Source organism: Rhinatrema bivittatum, chromosome 6 (genome assembly GCF_901001135.1).
Source record: "Rhinatrema bivittatum chromosome 6, aRhiBiv1.1, whole genome shotgun sequence".
Taxonomy (NCBI): domain Eukaryota; kingdom Metazoa; phylum Chordata; class Amphibia; order Gymnophiona; family Rhinatrematidae; genus Rhinatrema; species Rhinatrema bivittatum.
In genome coordinates, this window is record NC_042620.1 from 344,451,944 (window position 1) to 344,469,594 (window position 17,651).

The following is a 17,651-nucleotide window of genomic DNA, read 5'->3' on the forward strand; positions in this document are numbered from 1 at the left end:
CTGACACAACACCCCTACTCATTACGAGTGTTTTTTACTTTTTACTTTTAAGCAGTAACAGATAATATGTAGATTATTAATAATTTGGAACCGACCTGATAAACCTAAACACACAACCTCACCTAGCATCTTATAGCTATTATGAAACTTTGTACCGTCCCTTACAGGCACCTGTCTAGATGTTAAAATAAAGCTTCATTTTTAAGTGCCTTATTGTTAACCATTGTGACGGCTTCTAGCTTAACGACGGTATAGAAAAGAGTTTAAATAAATAAAATAAATAAATAAATATTACCACTCGATGCAAAGAAATCACCCAAGGCGCACTTTTTTACCGGTAAAATTTTACACCTGCCTCAGAGTAGGCATAAAGGGGTCTATTTAAAAACAAAAAATACTGCTTTTCTGTGGTTCCTTCTACCTAGTATCATCATGATACAAGTAGGAGGAACCACAGAAAAAAATAAAAAGGCTTGACGGAAAAAATAAAAATTCCAGGCTGTGTATATTGTGCCGGTAAATTCGCTGCCGCGGGATAAAACGGACGCTCATAAATTGAATGGCCATTTTGATAACCCACACACAGCCGCGTCTCCTGGGTGCCTGAGGCCAAGGATGTGCTAGGGACACACAATTTATCCCTAGTGCATCCGTTATAGTATGGCAGCCCATTTACATTTTGCATCAGATGTCCAAGAGAGGTGAATGTTAAAAAAAAAAAGAAAAAAGCAGGCTCCCAGTTTGGCAGCACGATTTTTACAGGCACTTTATTGCAGTGGCCTCTCAGTGTATTGTGGAGGAGATCTACCTTGAGAATCCATTCCACTCAGCCATGATGCCAGTGATTTATGAACCCTTTGTAGAAGAAGCAGGGCTATTCTCTGAGAGTGCTAGAGGTTTAAAAAAAGAAAATGAAGCATTCATAGGGATAGATTACATTCTCCTTTTATTTGTTTTTTCCTCCTCAACATCTTCCACTCGTGCTAATCAAGAATTCAGTAGATTTTGGTTGAATTTGAATGATTATTGATGGCACAGATCTAGGAAACGTCGAGATCCATATTCAGTAGGCCGGTGAGTGTCACGTTATCTGGGCAAAGTTACCCAGATGACTTTACCAGGGAAACTCAGTGGGGCAAGTCTCTTAACATACTTAGTAAAAATTACCTGGATAAAGTGATCTGGATAGCTTTGACTTCCTGAATATTCCTGAATATTTTGGGGGAAATACCCTTGGAGTCCAGCAGCAGCCCAATCCCTCCCAGTCTCCAAAATATTAATTCAAAAGTTGTGGGCAGTTGTGGCCTAATCCCCTCCCCAACCCCTCAAGTTAAAGAGAAGGGTTGGACCAGTAGTGACCGATCCCTCTACCTCCCTTGCGAGTTTGGTTAAATAAATACCGAGGTTGTAGTGACCCAACCTCCTCCACCCCATCCCCACCAACCCGCAAGTTTTAAAAAATGTGGCACCGAGCACTGCCCTTTTCCCTTTTTCCCCTTTTGTCGTCTTACAAAAATTGTCCCCACCCATCCCCAACCCTAAAGCCCCAAAATTTATGGCAGCAACCCAGAAGGAGGAGCAGGACGAGATCTCATTTCCTCCTGTGATGTTAATATCTAAGTGCAGGTACAATACACCAGTGGTGGTGCTTAATATTAACTCAGCTCTGTGTAGGATTGGTCGGCTTCATTGACAGCTGCCCAATTCCCATTCAGGACAGTCTCAGCCCTGAATATTAATGCTGCCTGGCTAAGTTTAAGCCCCAGAACATTCTGCACTGCTTCTTTACTATCTGTGCAGGTTTCAGCAGGGTAATGACTTATACGGCTTAAACGTATCTAATCGGTAGGTCAGGAAATTCAAACTCTGGGTTTCACTTAGCCAGACAAATCCCTTTTAATATGGATGTGGTTTTCAAAGCATAAAGGTTTCTGCTGTATATTGATAGGCACCTTCATTTTCAGTTTTTATTTTATTTTTCCTGGGAATTTATCAATGCTTATTATAACGAACAGAAAAGGGAGAAAAAAATCAGTGGAAAAGATGACTCATTGCTTTCCACTGATTTTTCTCAGTTTTTGTTCATTGTAATAAACACTGATAACTTTCCAGGAAAAATTAAATAAAAACTGAAAATATCCTGAAACAAGTTCGTGGCCCATGAGGACTGAAACTGAAAAACACTGCAATAGCAGCTGCTTGTTACAGTCAGCAGAAAAGAGCAAAAAAAAAAAATGACCTTTTTCAAATTCAGGGATGTAAGCATTTCAGGGACTGATGTAATAAGGTGTGCTCAGGAGAGCGCACAATTTAACCCACAGGTGCTCACATTTTTTGTGCACAAATTTTACAGTAGATGCAGCAAGGGGTTTTGCATACAAAAAAATGTGCGTGCACCAGTGTGCGTGAGCTTAGCACCCACTCATGCAAATCCTATGCTAATGATGGCATTAGCTATTACCCACCCCTCACCCCATCCCCAATTGCAGAGAAGTGCACTGGTTTAACTCATATTTTCATAGTGCTGGAAAACTAACTGCTAATGTTAGTCTATGGGCTGAAGCTGGAGTTCACGTGTGGGGAACTGAGGCCAGGATTTTGCGTGCAGAAAGCTGACTTTGTGCACTCAAAGCAGGCTGAGCGCACATTTTAACTCAGATGGGAAAAAGGAGTCTCTCAATTTCATGATATATGCGCGCAAAAAGTCTTGTATGCACAGAAATGCTTTCCGTGCAGAAAACATATTTTGTGCATATAAATCATTTTATGTGTGGAAAACATTTTATATGTGCATAAAGCTTATGACTACAGAACATGCTTTGTGTGCATACAAGACTTTTTGTGCACATACCGTAAATCACGAATCTTTTGCCACCCAGGTTAAAATGCACGCTTAGCCTCTGCAAAAGGCTGAGTGCACACGCTTTTGTGTGCTGAAATTCAGTGCTCACTTTTACTGTGCTCCTTTTTACATTGGGGCCCTCAGGGATTTGTTTTAGGAAATAACCATGTTAGATTTGAGACCCGGTTTTTGTACAATGATCAAAATATGTGGATGTATCATAAATTCGCCGATCTTTGCCACTAATGGAATTACCTGTCAAATGATTTTAAGGCTGGTGAAAAATTTGAACCGGAAGAAAGAAGGCTGGATTCCTGGCAGCAACTTGCATGCGCTGATCGGTGACTGTAGGTTCCGGAATGCCAAAGTTGCAGGTACGTTAGCGTTTTGGGCTTTCCGTTTGTGCAGGTGCATTAGAAGCATCTGAGGGGGTCTATTTGCCAGGCCGCGGTGCACAGCAGTATGCATTATTTACTGTGTTTCCCATTGCTTCTGAGGTGACCCCCTTCAATAATTTACCTCGCTACCGGTTGCTGCGCCTTCGTGGATAGACTCTTAAATTCTTTCCTTACACAGGTGCAACTTCTTGACTGCACTTTCTGGGATTTTTTTTTTTTTGTGTGTAGTTGAGGCTTGTTTTACAGACTGCATGCCTCCACAGGAATAGTTCTGTATAACAAGGCCTAAAATTTCCTTCCAGCCCTGCAGAAACCTTCTGTTTGTTAGCTGTCGCTCTGCTTCCAGCAACATTATTGCACACAGCCTCGTGTGATCGTTTGGGCTTGGAAAGGTGGTTCAGAAGAACTTTCAAATAAATATATAAGCATTGTTTTATTCCTGTCATCAGCTTCTGTTAAGAAGCCGTTCCACAGCTTTCCAGAAATCCATGCTCAGAGATAAACATATTTGCAATACTGAGAAAGAGTTCAGGCATCGGAGAAGATTTTCAAGAATTGTGTGATACAGAATGGGACACAGGAAATGTAGCAATCATTATGACGGGATTTATGTTCAGCGTGGGTAGCATGTGTCCCGCACAGGGAAGGGATATAGAAGCAGCTGAATTAACCTGTTGAATGGCAGTTGTTAGTATTTTCTGGCATCCTAATCAACTGCGATTGTTTGAACTGACCTCAAAAAGAATTGTCTGCTAATAGGAGACAGATACTGCAATGAGAAGGAGAATTAATCATTTCAAACAGCAGACTGCTGGCTCAGGCTATTTCTGCTGAGGAATGAAATGAGAGAAAAGCTGACGAGTTTGTTCGTTTTTAATGCTGGTTTAATTATATATTTAAAAAAAAAAAAAAAAAAAGCCTTGCAGTGCCATTGCTCTCTTTCTGATGGTACTTGCTGTATCCCTTCCCTGCGTCACTCTGACAAAGTCAGAGCAGAATAAGAGATGTCCATCATTAAAAGGTGGCTGAGACGAGGCTTGGATTGGCTGGGAGTGTTCCCAAGAAATCCCCAAATCAACTCTGACTGTTCCCAAGCAAATAAACTCGTTAAATACGTGCGGTGATGCAATCGGGCCTTCCCCAGTTCCCTCCCAGTCCGCTCCAATTAAGGAGCGGACTGGGAGGGAACTGGGGAAGGCCCGATTGCATCACCGCACGTATTTAATGAAAATTTGATCCCTGCACGTGCTGCCCACACATTAAAGAGCGGACTGGGAGAGAACTTTCCTACCTCCATACCTACACTTCCTCCCTCTTCCCATCTCCTCCCCACCCCCTAAACCTAACCTACCTTTCCCTAAATGTTTTATTTAATTACTTACTGCTCCTCTGCAGCAGAAACAAGTTATGTGTGCTGGCCGGCTGCCGGCACGCACTTCCTCGGAACAGCGACTAATAGCTGCTGTCCCGGCCGGCCTCCATCCCACCCCTATTTCAGGGCCTGGCACTTGGGTGCGTACTGGGGTTTACGCGCGTGGACAGGCCCGTTATAAAATGCATGCTATGCACGCAAGGCCCAGCCACGCGCATAAACCCCAGTTCTTACGTGTATAGGCCTTTGAAAATTTGGCTTTACGCTCTTTTGTGCGAATGGCAGAGAGGGGAAAAATAGTACACGTACTTGTGGGAAAAGTGATGTGAATGTGCTGTTTACCGCCTTTGATCTAAACATGCTTCTGGGAACCTTGCCTTGCAGTTCAGCTCATTCTTCTCCTCGTCATGCGTGGAGCTTTGCAGTGGAGCTAGACTTTTTAAAATTTGCATTATCATGTGGAATGTTCCAACTCTGAAATTACAGAGCGAGTCTGAATTCCTAAAAAATGCAAAAATACCCAGCAACACAAAAAAATATGGAAGTCTAGGAATAGATAAAAAAAAAATAAATACAGATACCAGTAAAACAAACAAAATAATATGCATTGTGAGCCCATATGCCTGAAATAAAGTCTACCAGTACCCTTTCATATATATATAACTTGACAAAGCATTATCTTGTGCTTCTTAGTTTCCCTTGGGTCTCATCCATACTTTGCTATGCTGACCATTTTTAACTTAAATGTTTATTTTATTCCTTTTATCAGTCAAATGTTTTGGTGTGCATTGCTGCAATCCTTATTTTTTCCTGGAGATTTTATACCTTTCATTAGTTATACCGCTGAAAATAGTTCCATTCGTGTGGTTATGATTCAGACCTCTCTCTCAGGCCTACCATGCCATGGGAATGATTTGAATCGGCTCACAGTATTTAAAGCAAGCTCCTAAAATCCTGCATGCACTGCTTTTCAGCTTTACACTGTTGAATTTAATACAACACAAGGAAGGAAAGGCATCGATAATGTGCTTCTGGTGAAGTTTTGCAACAGTTGCTGATCAGAGGTCAGGTCTTGGTGAATGTCAATAGGGTGAATTCCAAGTCTGAAGTTGGGCCTTCATGTGTGGTTTGAACCTGACTGACCCTCTTTATAAAACGTTAATGTGCCTCCTGACACATGGATAGACTGAACCAGTACATAAGTGCTTTTCAAATGTGTTGAAGAGCATTAAAAGAATGTGTAGTAAAAAGCGCATGCTCTTCCTTGTATTCTACCCTTTCATATAGGAGTTCCTTGTCATAGTTTCATTGTATGAATCCTAACAATGCTATTTTAAGAGTCATGTATTACTGCAGTTTTCTAGCTATGAACAAAATGTTATTGTGTTAGGAGAGTCAGGCACCTAATTTCTGAAGTTCATCATTTTGGTGGTCTTAGGTGGTTATTGGCAGAAAAAAATAAGTGATCTTAGAGGAAGGCCTAATATTAATGGCATTCTTCACTGATTTTGTAGATGCTGCCTTCTGTAACTCAAGAAAGCTGAGTTCCCCTTGACTAGGTTTGGCTGCCTAGAGACTTCTTTTAAGCACTTTCTGGAGAGGAGACTTGGACTCAGAAGCTGGTGGCCCTGATGAGAATGAGCGAGATAGATGGCGTCTTTGTTCATTGTGTTCTTGGAGCCATCCAGCCTCCTCTGCACTGAGCAGCACTGTATTACCACAGGTTTGGCACCATTGGAGACAAAGCCATTCTTCACTCTGTCATTTTTGCGATGAGAAGTGCAATACTGTTTTATGTTGCCTGCTGTTTTTTTCCACAAAGCCCATTGATGCTTCATCGAGACACAACGCAACGCATGGAACTTTCAAATGAACGCAACGGGCAAGATACATTTTCTGACAGTTTCATTTGTCATCTGCATTGTAGTGGATATTTCTGATTGTAAAGCACTTGGAGGGCAATTTTCTAAGCCATTTACCTGATTAAATGGGTCTGGCTGAAAACTTCTCTCCTCTGCCTGGCTAACCGTATGCGTGGGCTTCCACAGTGCAGGTATCATTAGCCACACTGGGTAGGGAGAGAGCAGGGTTGGCAAGTGACACAACTAGATTGCATTTTCCAATCTACGTGTGTTGTTTACCAGCCCACAGAAAAAGCATCTGCAAAGCCTATAGCAGCCATAGACAATATTCAAAGGGAAAACTCACTTGGAGATTTCCCTGAAATTGGCTTGAAAGTCTACAGGTATAGAGTACCTGTGTATATGTCAGTCTGAAAATTATCCTCTATATGTATACATACCATTTGGTGTTCTTGTTAAATGCGGGCTTGCCTGATCAGAGAGAATCATCATTTGATTCTTAGTAAAAATGTTGATCAGTCTGATTTATTGTGTATTTAACTGATTTGGGGACTGGGAATCATTTCACATGACGTGAAGATATTGTGCAATACAGGCTTCTTCTGGAGGAGGTATTGTAACATGTTGCAATAAGACGTAGGGGCTATATTATCTTCTTTTGCACTTACTTTCATACTTCGAGGACATCAGGAGTGACCTGGGCCTTGCTGGCATACCTAGGCTAAAATTTGTATAGTCTGAAGTTGGAACTGAAGTTTACATGTATTGCATTGCAATTTTATAACATGTGCCATAGCTAGAATTTCATTGGTCACATTGCACTACAGACATTCTGGTAAGAAGATGTTGAAGACTTCACTGTATCTTTGAGATGGCCTCTATGAAATATTGGCACATAATATATATTCTTCTTCAGATGTCTTTATTTATTTCGATTTCCCTGCCCTATCCATCCTTTTTATATTACATGTGTAGCTTCACTTTTTAAATAGGTGATGATGTAAAATAACTGAAATTTGCTTCTAGAATCAGGAATAGTGGCATGCATGTGCATATTCTATTTATGCTCATCCATCAGACCCCACATTTTTATATGATGGGTTAAAGAGCCACCTTTGGACTCCGTGATTTTGTACATTAAGAGTTCTGAGTTTGTTACATAACATTCAATGTGGTTTAGTTTTCCATAATTCAATTTTTTTCTAAAGATGAATAGGTTAGTACAGACTACAAGTCTCTTGAAATTTATAGCAAATTTTGCATCATTTTATCATCTGCTCTTTAGCACCCTTAAACACCTACTGGAAATGTGCTTATCATTCAGCAAGTGGAGTTCAATCTTGATACATCTCAATTCATGACAAATGCATCTATGTCTGCTTTGAATCACATTGAACACACATACAGACACACGCAGGGATACACACACACCTTACTATTATAAAAAGATAGCGAGGCTGAACCCAAAAAATGCACAAATACCCAGCAACACAAAAAAAATATGGACATCCAGGAAAGCATAAAAAATACAGGTACCAATAAACCAAACAAAATAATAGTCAATTAGTCAATATGATTGAAGATAAGGTCTACCAGCACCCTTTCATTATAAACAACTGGTTTTGCCAAGTACCATAACTAAGCAGTATCTTGTGCTGCTTAGTTTCCCTATGAATTTCATCCATACATTTTTGGGCATAGTTTTGGCCACGCTGATTGTTTCTAACTGAGCATTTATTTGATTCCTTATCAGTCATATATGCTGGTACGCATTGCTACAATCATTTTTTTCCCCTTGGAGATATCTTTTGCTAGTTATAAATAAAATAAATAAATAGTTGTCTTTGTGCCTGAGCTGTAAGATTTGGGCACAACTTGTGAATAAAGAATTGGATGGTGGTGTCTTTTACCATGTGACATAGCACATTCCATGGCAAATGAAAGGCAGATTTTTTTTTTTTTTTTGCAGTACAGGTAATTTATCGCCCCTCTCAATCTAAGAAAAAAAAAAAAGCCAATCAAAGAAGGGGTGGTGGGAGGAGAGGGCTAACCACAGTAGTGAACAATATCCAAGCATTCCCTTCTTCTTCAACAGCATTAATTGTGGGACTTTATCATTTAATTTCTGGTAAAGAAATTCTGCAGGGTTGTTTTTCACATTTGAAACGTTGCACAGTGAATGTCATATTGACTGCTTTCTTCCCAATTAAAACTGTTCAGAATTTACTGGCCAGGTCATGTATTTAATTGGTATTGTACAGTACTAGAGGAGACATTTTTGTTTTACAGTTGGCCAATTAAAATTGGTTGTACTATAAACATACTTGTAAAAAAGTATGAATTCTATATTTAAGACTGAAAATGATTGTTAAATAAAACAATTCATGCAAGTGTATTTTACGCCGTGTCTCATGTGTCTTGACTTTGTTCTATGTAAAAAAATACTTTGGTGCTAAAATAATTACAGAAGGGCACCTTATATTAAAGTTTTCTGATATGAAAACATTCATGGGCTTTTGCCTGTGTTCTGTTATCCAAAAAGAACCCCTCCCTTTACCTGGAAAAAGTCTGATCCCAATATGGCCAGATAAAAGGCGCTCTACTGTATTTGGATTATTAAGACAGCACGCAACATTACCATGATGACCTGCAACCTGGTTAACACAGTACTCATTGGTCTGTATAGCCCAGAAGTCATTGCTGTACTAGGGAGAAGGATTTCCAGTTGAATGCATGCTGCATCCCAGAATGCTGTGCAACATATCACGTTAAACAACCCATCCCTTCTGACTGTCTCCTAAAGAATTATGGGGATACATTTCAAAGGGTCTTCTGTATATTAAACAGTGGCTTATGCACCAACATGGCCTTTTATGAAATTGCCAGCCCAATCTGCAGGTACAGTAAACCTAGGCATGTACGTCCTGTTCAAATGTAAATTTACCCGAACTGAGTGCAGGCATTGCTGGGAGTGGAATTAGAGAGGGGTTTGGACTTAAGCACAGGACTTTTCAATTTTTAGAAAAGCATTTACCTACATTTTCAGAAAAAATGTGTCCACATGTTATATCAGGTATAACTTGAATAGATTTGGTACCATAAGTTTCAAAGCTTACTCATGTGCACAAGTCTGATTTGAAAATTGGTATAACTTACATGTGTTTCTGTTGTCTTATGTGAGCTATTTGAAAATTACCCTCCTTAGGTTCTGTCCAAATTATTACTCATGTTGTAGTATTTCTTTGTTTTTGAAGATCAGATTGTTCCAAATTCTGAACTTTCTTCAATTATGTGTTTATTAACTAATTGTGGAAAATAGGATCCATCTGAATATGTTTGCCTGTAAAGAACAGTGTTCATCTACAGTTCTACTCTGCTGATATTAATTGTGAGTTTATGCATGAAAATCTGAGAAGATGGTATTAGACAGGACAATGAACCAGAAAGACAGACAGTGCCTCAGGACTCATGGGAACTGACTCATACTATATGTATAAACCCAATATGAATATTAGCAATGGCCCCTTCAGCTAAATAGTGCTCCTAGTGTGAATCAGCTCAGAACATTTGTCAGAAGGAAGTTAAAATGAGATTTGGATGGTGGACTATTAAATAAAGGTGGTCTAGCTGTTTCTAACATTCAACATAGAGGATCCTCAGGCAGACGGCCATGATTTGTTGTAATCCTCCAGAAATTAGCTAAATGCTCATCATATCCAGCCAATGATAAATTTAACCCCATAGTCTTATTGCCAACAATAGTTAAGGGTTTAATAGGACATCACTTTAAAAAGTGTTTATTGGAAGATTTTAAGAGATTTCCAGTGGCCACCCCTGGAAATCTGTTATGTTACTAACATAAATGATTCTGGAGCGACCAGAGCAAATCCTGAAACCGTGAATCATAATTTCCTTCTCACCCGTCTCTTGTTAGGAGGGCACACAATTCTTTCCCTTCGGTAGCACCTCAAAAGATTAATCCCAGTTCATCAGCTTTCTCCTAATTCCTGGGACATGTTCCTGGGACAACATGTTCCTGGGACAAACTAGGCAGTCGCTTAGAGTGCCAAAAGTTTGGGGGTGGCAAACTCCCACCAGCACGAGGTCCATAGGGGAAAATCCAATACCTCCAAAAAAGAAAGCGCTGTGCTAGAGCTGCCGCCAATAGATAGATAGAGGGTGGGGGATAGATGATCGAAGATTCACCTTGATTTACCCCTGCTGGGGAGGGAAATCTTCAAAAGTTTTAATGCAGGTAAATAGTTTTTACCTGTGTAAAAAGCTGGCTTCAAAATGGGCTTTTCCCCCTCAGTGTGAGTAAAAGTATGCATACTGAGGTAGATTTTATAAAAGTATGCCCGCGACCAGGCGCAAACAAGAGTACGCCGGATTTTAATACAGACGCGCGTATCCTTTAAAATCCGGGGTCGGCGCGCGCAAAGCTGTGCAGAATCGGCAGCCTGCGCGTGCCGAGCCATGAAGCCTGCCTCCGTTCCCTCCGAGGCCGCTCCGAAATTGGAGCGGCCTCGGAGGGACCTTTCCTTCCACCCCCCCAGCCCTACCTAAACCCCCCTACCTTTGTTTGACAAGTTACGCCTGCGCCGGCCGCGCAATTTCCCCGGCCCTGGAGCAGATTCGGGGGCCTCGACTACACCCCCGAAATGCGCCCGGGCCGGAACCGCAGCCCTGCCCCGAATGACGTGCCACCATGACACGCCCCCCAGGAAAGCCCCGGGACTTACGTGCATCCCGGGGCTTGCACGTGCCACCGAGCCTATCCCCCATAGGCTCGGCGCGCGCAGGGGGAACTTGGGGCAGGTTTTCAGGGGGTGGGCGTGTATCCCTTTGAAAATCTGCCCCACTGTGAAGTGAGTTTATTGGCAGAGAAAAAGGGATGGGGTTAGGTTGGAGAGGAAAAGTATGTGCGGCGAGGTTTCACTTAGAAATCCCTGCACATACTATCACACATGTACTTTGCTTCAAAGCTGGTGCAACATACACAGGTGCAAAGTACCCACATTCTTCTAAGAAACCACATTTTCAAAGGGAAACTCTATGTGGAGTTTCCCTTTGAAAATTAGCTTGCAAGTCCATGGATACAAAGTATCCTTTGGGTCTGCATGCCCCACAGGCAGTTTAAATATTGCCCCCTACATGTGTCATCCTTTTTGAATAGAGGTCTCTCTACCCCAGCAAATATGAGATTTTCCAGAATTTAAAAAAAGAAAATAGAGCTTTTCTTCAGAACATTATACATTTAGGAGGTAATTTAAATAAATGAATACATGACTTACACGAAAAGAGGTAGATCTTTAAAAAGTAAGCACGTGCGAACAAAAGTACGCCAGATTTGCTAATATACGCAAGGCTGCGCAAAATCGGCAGCCTGCGCGCGCCGAGCCACGCAGCCTGCCTCCGTTCCCTCCGAGGCCGCTCTGAAATCGGAGCGACCTCAGAGGGAATTTTACATCCGCGTCCCCCCACCTTCCCCTCCCTTCCCCTACGTAACCCATCTCCCGGCCCTACTTAAATCCCCCCCTACCTTTGTTGGGCAAGTTACGCCTGCTTGAAGCAGGCGTAAATTGCGCACGCCACCTCTCATCTCCCTGCACAGGCCGCAGTGCTGGGGGACTTGGGACCACCCTCCCGGCCGGCCCCTGAACTGTCACCATGCTCCCCAGGACCGCCCCCTGACCCCGGACACACCCCCTCCCGCCCCTTTTACGAAGCCCTGGGACTTATGCTCGTCCCGGGGCTTTGCGTGCCGGCGGCCTATGCAAAATAAGCGCACCGGCGCGCGTAAATCTGGGAGGATTTATGCGCGCAGGGCTTTTAAAATCTAGTCCAAAATTAGCACATACATGCATAAGTAGCATGTACATACGTATATCTTATTTTATAAACTTCAAGCGTATCGACGTACTTGTGAACAGGGAAAAAAGGGGATGGGTTCAGAAGTATATGCACACTGCTTTTTTGTAAGCAGAATACCTGCAAACATTACTGAACTTCTTTGTGGGCTTTTATAACTGCTAATTGACACGCACAATTTAATTTGCACTTCTGTCTGTGGTTTTTGGGTGGGAAAGTCTAGGTGAACTGCTGGAGGTATCGATAAATTGATTATTCCAAATATTTTCAGAGGCAAAGCATGCTAAGGAAAAAAACAAAATTGTTTAACAAATATTTCACTGTGGAAGAGCCTGGAGCAGGACCACATAAAACAAACACAAGATTGAAAATGAGGTGAACCTTAATTGGGTTTTGGAACAGTGTGTTTGTGAAGAGCTAACTAAACTTAAAGTAGATAAGGTGATGCGGTCCGATGGGATACATTCAAGGGTATTTAGAGATCTCCTGGCAGCTCCGCTGGCTGACCTTTTCAAAGCTTCTTTAGAGTCTGAGTAGTTCGAGGATTGAAAAAGGGCGGATATGGTTCCTAGGAGTCTGGGAACTACAGGCCAGTTAGTCTGACCTCTGTGGTGAGCGAACTCATGGAATTGCTGCTAAAACAGAGGATCGTGCAATTTTTGGAATCCAATGGATTGCAAGATCCAGGGCAGCATGGTTTTCACAGAGGTAAATCTTGTCAGATGAACCTGATCAATTGGATCAAGGGAGAGTGCTAGTTGTAGTGTACTTGGATTTCAGCAAGGCCTTTGACACAGACCAGCACAGAAGCCTTATAAATAAATTGTGCACAATTAGTATGGATCCTAGAGTGACTGACTGGGTTAGTAACTGGCTGAGTAGGAGGCAACAAAAGGTAGTGGTAAATGGAGGTTCTCTGAGGTGAGGTAAGGTGAGGTGGCCGCTTGAGGCAGCAAAATTGCCCCCTGAAACCTTCCTGCCACAGCCACCTCGCCCTTCATTCAGGCAAACTCTGGCAGCAGGAAATCCTGCAGTGCTGGCAGCATGGAGCAGCGACATGCTGGCGGGGTTTCCCTCCCCGCAAGCAAAAGAAAGGTCCCGTGGCAGTGCATAATTGTGATGTGCTGGCAGGGTTCCCACTCCCCGCCAGCAAAAGGAGGATCCAGTGGCAGTGGTGTACTAAGGGGGGGGGGGGGCAGGGGTCCGCCCCAAGTGACAGCCAGGAGTGGGGGTGCCAGCTGGGAAGTCGGCGGCCATGAGCGGAGCCCATCCTGCTCGTGGCGGAAGAAGAGGAAGCAGGGCTGATGTAAGCTATGGGTCTGGAACCGGCAGCTCCAGAGCCTTTTCTTCTTCCCACTCGCGCGGCCCGAAAGTGGAAGTGGTGGGTCGGTGCGGGCGGGAAAAAGGAAAGGTCGTGCAGTCGTGGCCTGACGCAGAAGAAAGATCAGCGCTCGTCCCAGGTCGCACGAAGAGGCAGCAATAGTGTTTGCACGTGGAGCAGCAACAGCGCTGCCCCATTCCCCATCACAAGTGCAGGAAGCAGAGCCGCACGGCCTCTGTCGCGGGGGCTGAAGGAGGATGCTACTGCTGTACTTCTGATGGGGAGCATGGTAGGAAGTGAGAGTGTGTGTTTGTGTCTTTGTGTGTGTGAAAGCATGTTTGTGTCTGTCTGGGCAGTCTGTGTGTGTGTGGGCATGGGAGTGAGGGAGAGTGCATGTTTGTGTGAGAGAGGGAGCCTGTGTGAAGTGATGTGTGAAATTGTGTGTGCAAAAGAGAGAGGGAGCCTGTGAGAAGGAGAGAGGAACCAGAGATCACTGGGGGGAGGAGAGGGGGAGAAGTGACCTGGGGTGAGACAGAGAAGTGAATCGGGGGGGCCGGGGGGCCAGGAGGGAGAAAGAAAAGTGAATCTGGGGGGGGGGGGAAGGGGGATGGAGAAATGAATTTGGTGGGGGGAGGAGATGTAGAAGTGAATCTGGGAGGGAGAGGGACCAAAAAAGTATCCACCCTGCATGCCAAATACTTTAGGAATGCCACTGTCCAGTGGCCAAAGAAGAGTCACTGTGGTACCGCCAGTGATTCCCCCACAGCTGGCAGCAGGAAAGGGTCTGAGGTGCCGCCAGCATTTTCCATACAGCCGGCAGCAGAAGAGGCCTTGCTGTGCAGCCAGGGGAAAGGTCCAAAATGTATGTGTGAAAGAGACTAGACCTGTGAGAATGAGTGCCTGTGTGTGTGTGTGTGTGTGTGTGTGTGTATATGAGAGGCTGTATGTATGCATATGAGAGGGTGGGAGGGTGTATTTGTATGTATATGAAAGGGTGTGGGTCTGCATGTGAGAGAGGGTGGGAGTGCTGTTTGAGAGGGTGGTGGGGTGTGTGTCTATAAGAGGGTAGTGGTGGTGGTATGTGTGAATGAGCAGTTGGTTGGGGGTGTGTGTGTATGTATGAGAGGGTGGTGGGGTGTGTGTGTGTATGAGAGGGTAGTGGTGGTGGTGTGTGTGTATGAGAGGGTGGTAGGAGTGTGTGTGTATGAGAGGTTGTTGGTTTTTATGAGTATATATGAGAAGGGTGTTTGTGTGTGTGTGTATGTATGTATTTATTTAACAGCTTTTATATACCAGTATTCGTAGATACATCATATCGGTTTACATAGAACATAACGCATTACATGGAACAGGGAGAATGGCAACTTGGAGGAGGGGTTGTCAACAGAACAGTAAAAGTGCAGTGGATATAAAATAGTATATTAATATGATGGCACAATAAATATAAGGAACATAAAGAAAGAAAGAAAAAAGGTTATTAACATAGGAGCATGGAATATATTTATTAGAGATGTGAATCGTGTGATCGATCGTCTTAACGATCGATTTCGGCTGGAAGGGGGAGGGAATCGGATCGTAACCGTTTGGGTTTTTTAAATATCGTTAAAATCGTGAAAATCGAAAACCGGCACACTAAAAAAACCCTAAAACCCACTCCGACCCTTTAAAATAAATCCCCCACCCTCCCGAACCCCCCCAAAATACCTTAAATTACCTGGGGTCCAGAGGAAGGGTCCCGCTGTGATCTTCCACTCTCGGACCTCCGGTGCTTGTAGAAATGGCGCCGGCGCTACCTTTGGTTTTTCCATACGTAAAAACGATTCGCGGCAGGAGATCGCTCCCGGACCCCCGCTGGACCCCCAGGGACTTTTGGCCACCTTGGGGGGGCCTCCTGACCCCCACAAGACTTGCCAAAAGTCCAGCGGGGTCCGGAACGACCTTCTGCAGTCGAATCGTGTTGTCTACGGCCGGCGCCATTTTGCGCCGCCATTTCTACAAGCACCGGAGGTCCGAGAGTGGAAGATCACAGTGGGACCCTTCCTCTGGACCCCAGGTAATTTAAGGTATTTTGGGGGGGTTCGGGAGGGTGGGGGATTTATTTTAAAGGGTCGGGGTGGGTTTTAGGGTTTTTTTAGTGTGCCGGTTTTCCCGCCCTCCCCTTTCCCCTCCCCCTTCCCCCGATTTACGATTTTTGACGATAAATCGGGGGAATTGTTATTGTATCGCAGCTCTAACGATTTTTGACCATTTAAAATATATCGGACGATATTTTAAATCGTCAAAAAACTATTCACATCCCTAATATTTATACTATACATATTTAAGGACATGGGTTACGTATACTGGAGCAGGTTTCAGGGGGGTGGAGGGAAGGAGGGGGGAGGGCTTGGGAATCTTTTTAGGGGGGAAGAAGGGGGATTTCAATTAAGGGGAGGGTTTCAGGGGAGGGGGGAGGCAGGGTAGGTTAGGTGGGTTGGGTGGAAGAGGGAGTGTTGCTAATGGGAGAAGGTGTTATAGATGTGGTAGGGTAGTAAATGGGTGTTATTGCGGAAAAGCCTTTTTAAAGAGCCAGGTCTTGAGTATTTTTTTTAATTTCTGAGTGCAAGGTTCTTGACGGAGGTCAGGGGGCATTGTGTTCCAGAGGGTGAGTCCTGCAATCGATAGGGCTTGGTCTTTTGTAGATTTGAGATGGGTGTTTTTAGGTGCTCTTGTGGATCAGTTGGAGGTGAAGAAATGGAGGGAATCATCTAGCCAGGGCTTTGTATCAGGCCGATACAGTAAGGAGCGGTAGGAAGAGCTGCGTTAGTGCCAGGCGCACCCGCGTTTGCCGCACACACAGTCCGGCTCACCTACCGCTCGATACTTTATTAAAATTGCATGCAAATTCAAGCCGCGTCCAATGCGCGTCCATGAAGCGCAATCCATTTTACTGTATAGGCGCTTATATACAGCGCCTATACAGTATCCTGGGTGCGCTGGTACCTGTCATTTGAAATGACATTTAAAATGGCATTTGAAATGCCCTCGCGACTCGACATGTAAAGTGTAACTTACTTTTCTTGCAGCCCTCCTCCGGAGACGGACCGCGGCTCCCCTGCCTCCCGGGGGCTGCCGGCGGCGAAAGCGGCCCCCGCCGGCGAAGATGGATGCCTGCATGGGCCCTCTGCCACGATCGCTCCCTGGCGAATTCTTTACTAAAGCGCGGCCTCTCCTCCGAAGCTTCTTCGCTCTTCCGCCGTGACGTCAATTTGGGCGCTCAAGCCAGCAAAGCGCACGAACGGGCGTGCGTATGTTCGTGCGCTTTGCTGGCTTGAGCGCCCAAATTGACGTCACGGCGGAAGAGCGAAGAAGCTTCGAGGAGAGGCCGCGCTTTAGTAAAGAATTCGCCTGGGAGCGATCGTGGCAGAGGGCCCATGCAGGCATCCATCTTCGCCGGTGGGGGCCACTTTCGCCGCCGGCAGCCCCCGGGAGGCAGGGGAGCCGCGGTCCGTCTCCGGAGGAGGGCTGCAAGAAAAGTAAGTTACACTTTACATGTTGAGTCGCTTTTCCCCTTTTCCGCTTTTTTCACTTTTCGTTGCTTCGGCGGGAGAGAGGACTGGGCTGCCCTGGAGACCGGCACCCATGGACGCGGCCAGGGCAGGTGAGCGAGGGCTGGGGGAAAGTTTGCCGCCTACCCTTATCCCTGCCTCTAACGCAGGGGTAAGGGTAGGCGGTAAGTTAGCAGGTTAAACGTGCGGCAAAACTGCAGGTTCAAAAAGCGATAATCAGGGCGCGCGTTACTGTATGGGAGGGAATAGCTAATCCGATCGTTTACATCTCATATACATGCTGCAGGCGGATGGGTTACCCATTGATTTAAAGAGGCGGTAAGAATGGGCTAAAGGGGATAGTGAATCTCGGATTGGACTAACGCGGCCAAATTGTGAGTAGAAAGCGGGTTAGAAGCAGAGTAACCGCGGCTGCACTTTACTGTATTGACCTGTAT

The 17,651-nt window shown here is 44.6% G+C and overlaps 1 protein-coding gene across 4 annotated transcripts in view; it reads left to right on the forward strand.

Moving 5' to 3' along the window:
• Positions 1–8,874, forward strand: part of MCF2 (MCF.2 cell line derived transforming sequence) — a 169,690-nt gene extending 160,816 nt beyond the window's left edge. For 3 of the 4 annotated variants that reach the window (XM_029607776.1, XM_029607775.1, XM_029607774.1), the window contains 2 exons: positions 3,116–3,216; positions 6,127–8,874. In XM_029607776.1, the coding sequence (XP_029463636.1) occupies positions 3,116–3,216; positions 6,127–6,167 (142 nt within the window). In that variant the 3' untranslated portion in view covers positions 6,168–8,874. Of the gene's footprint in view, positions 1–992; positions 1,076–3,115; positions 3,217–6,126 lie in introns of those variants that run through there. The other variant, XM_029607773.1, reaches the window with a different exon arrangement.
• The last annotated feature ends 8,777 nt before the right edge of the window (positions 8,875–17,651 follow it).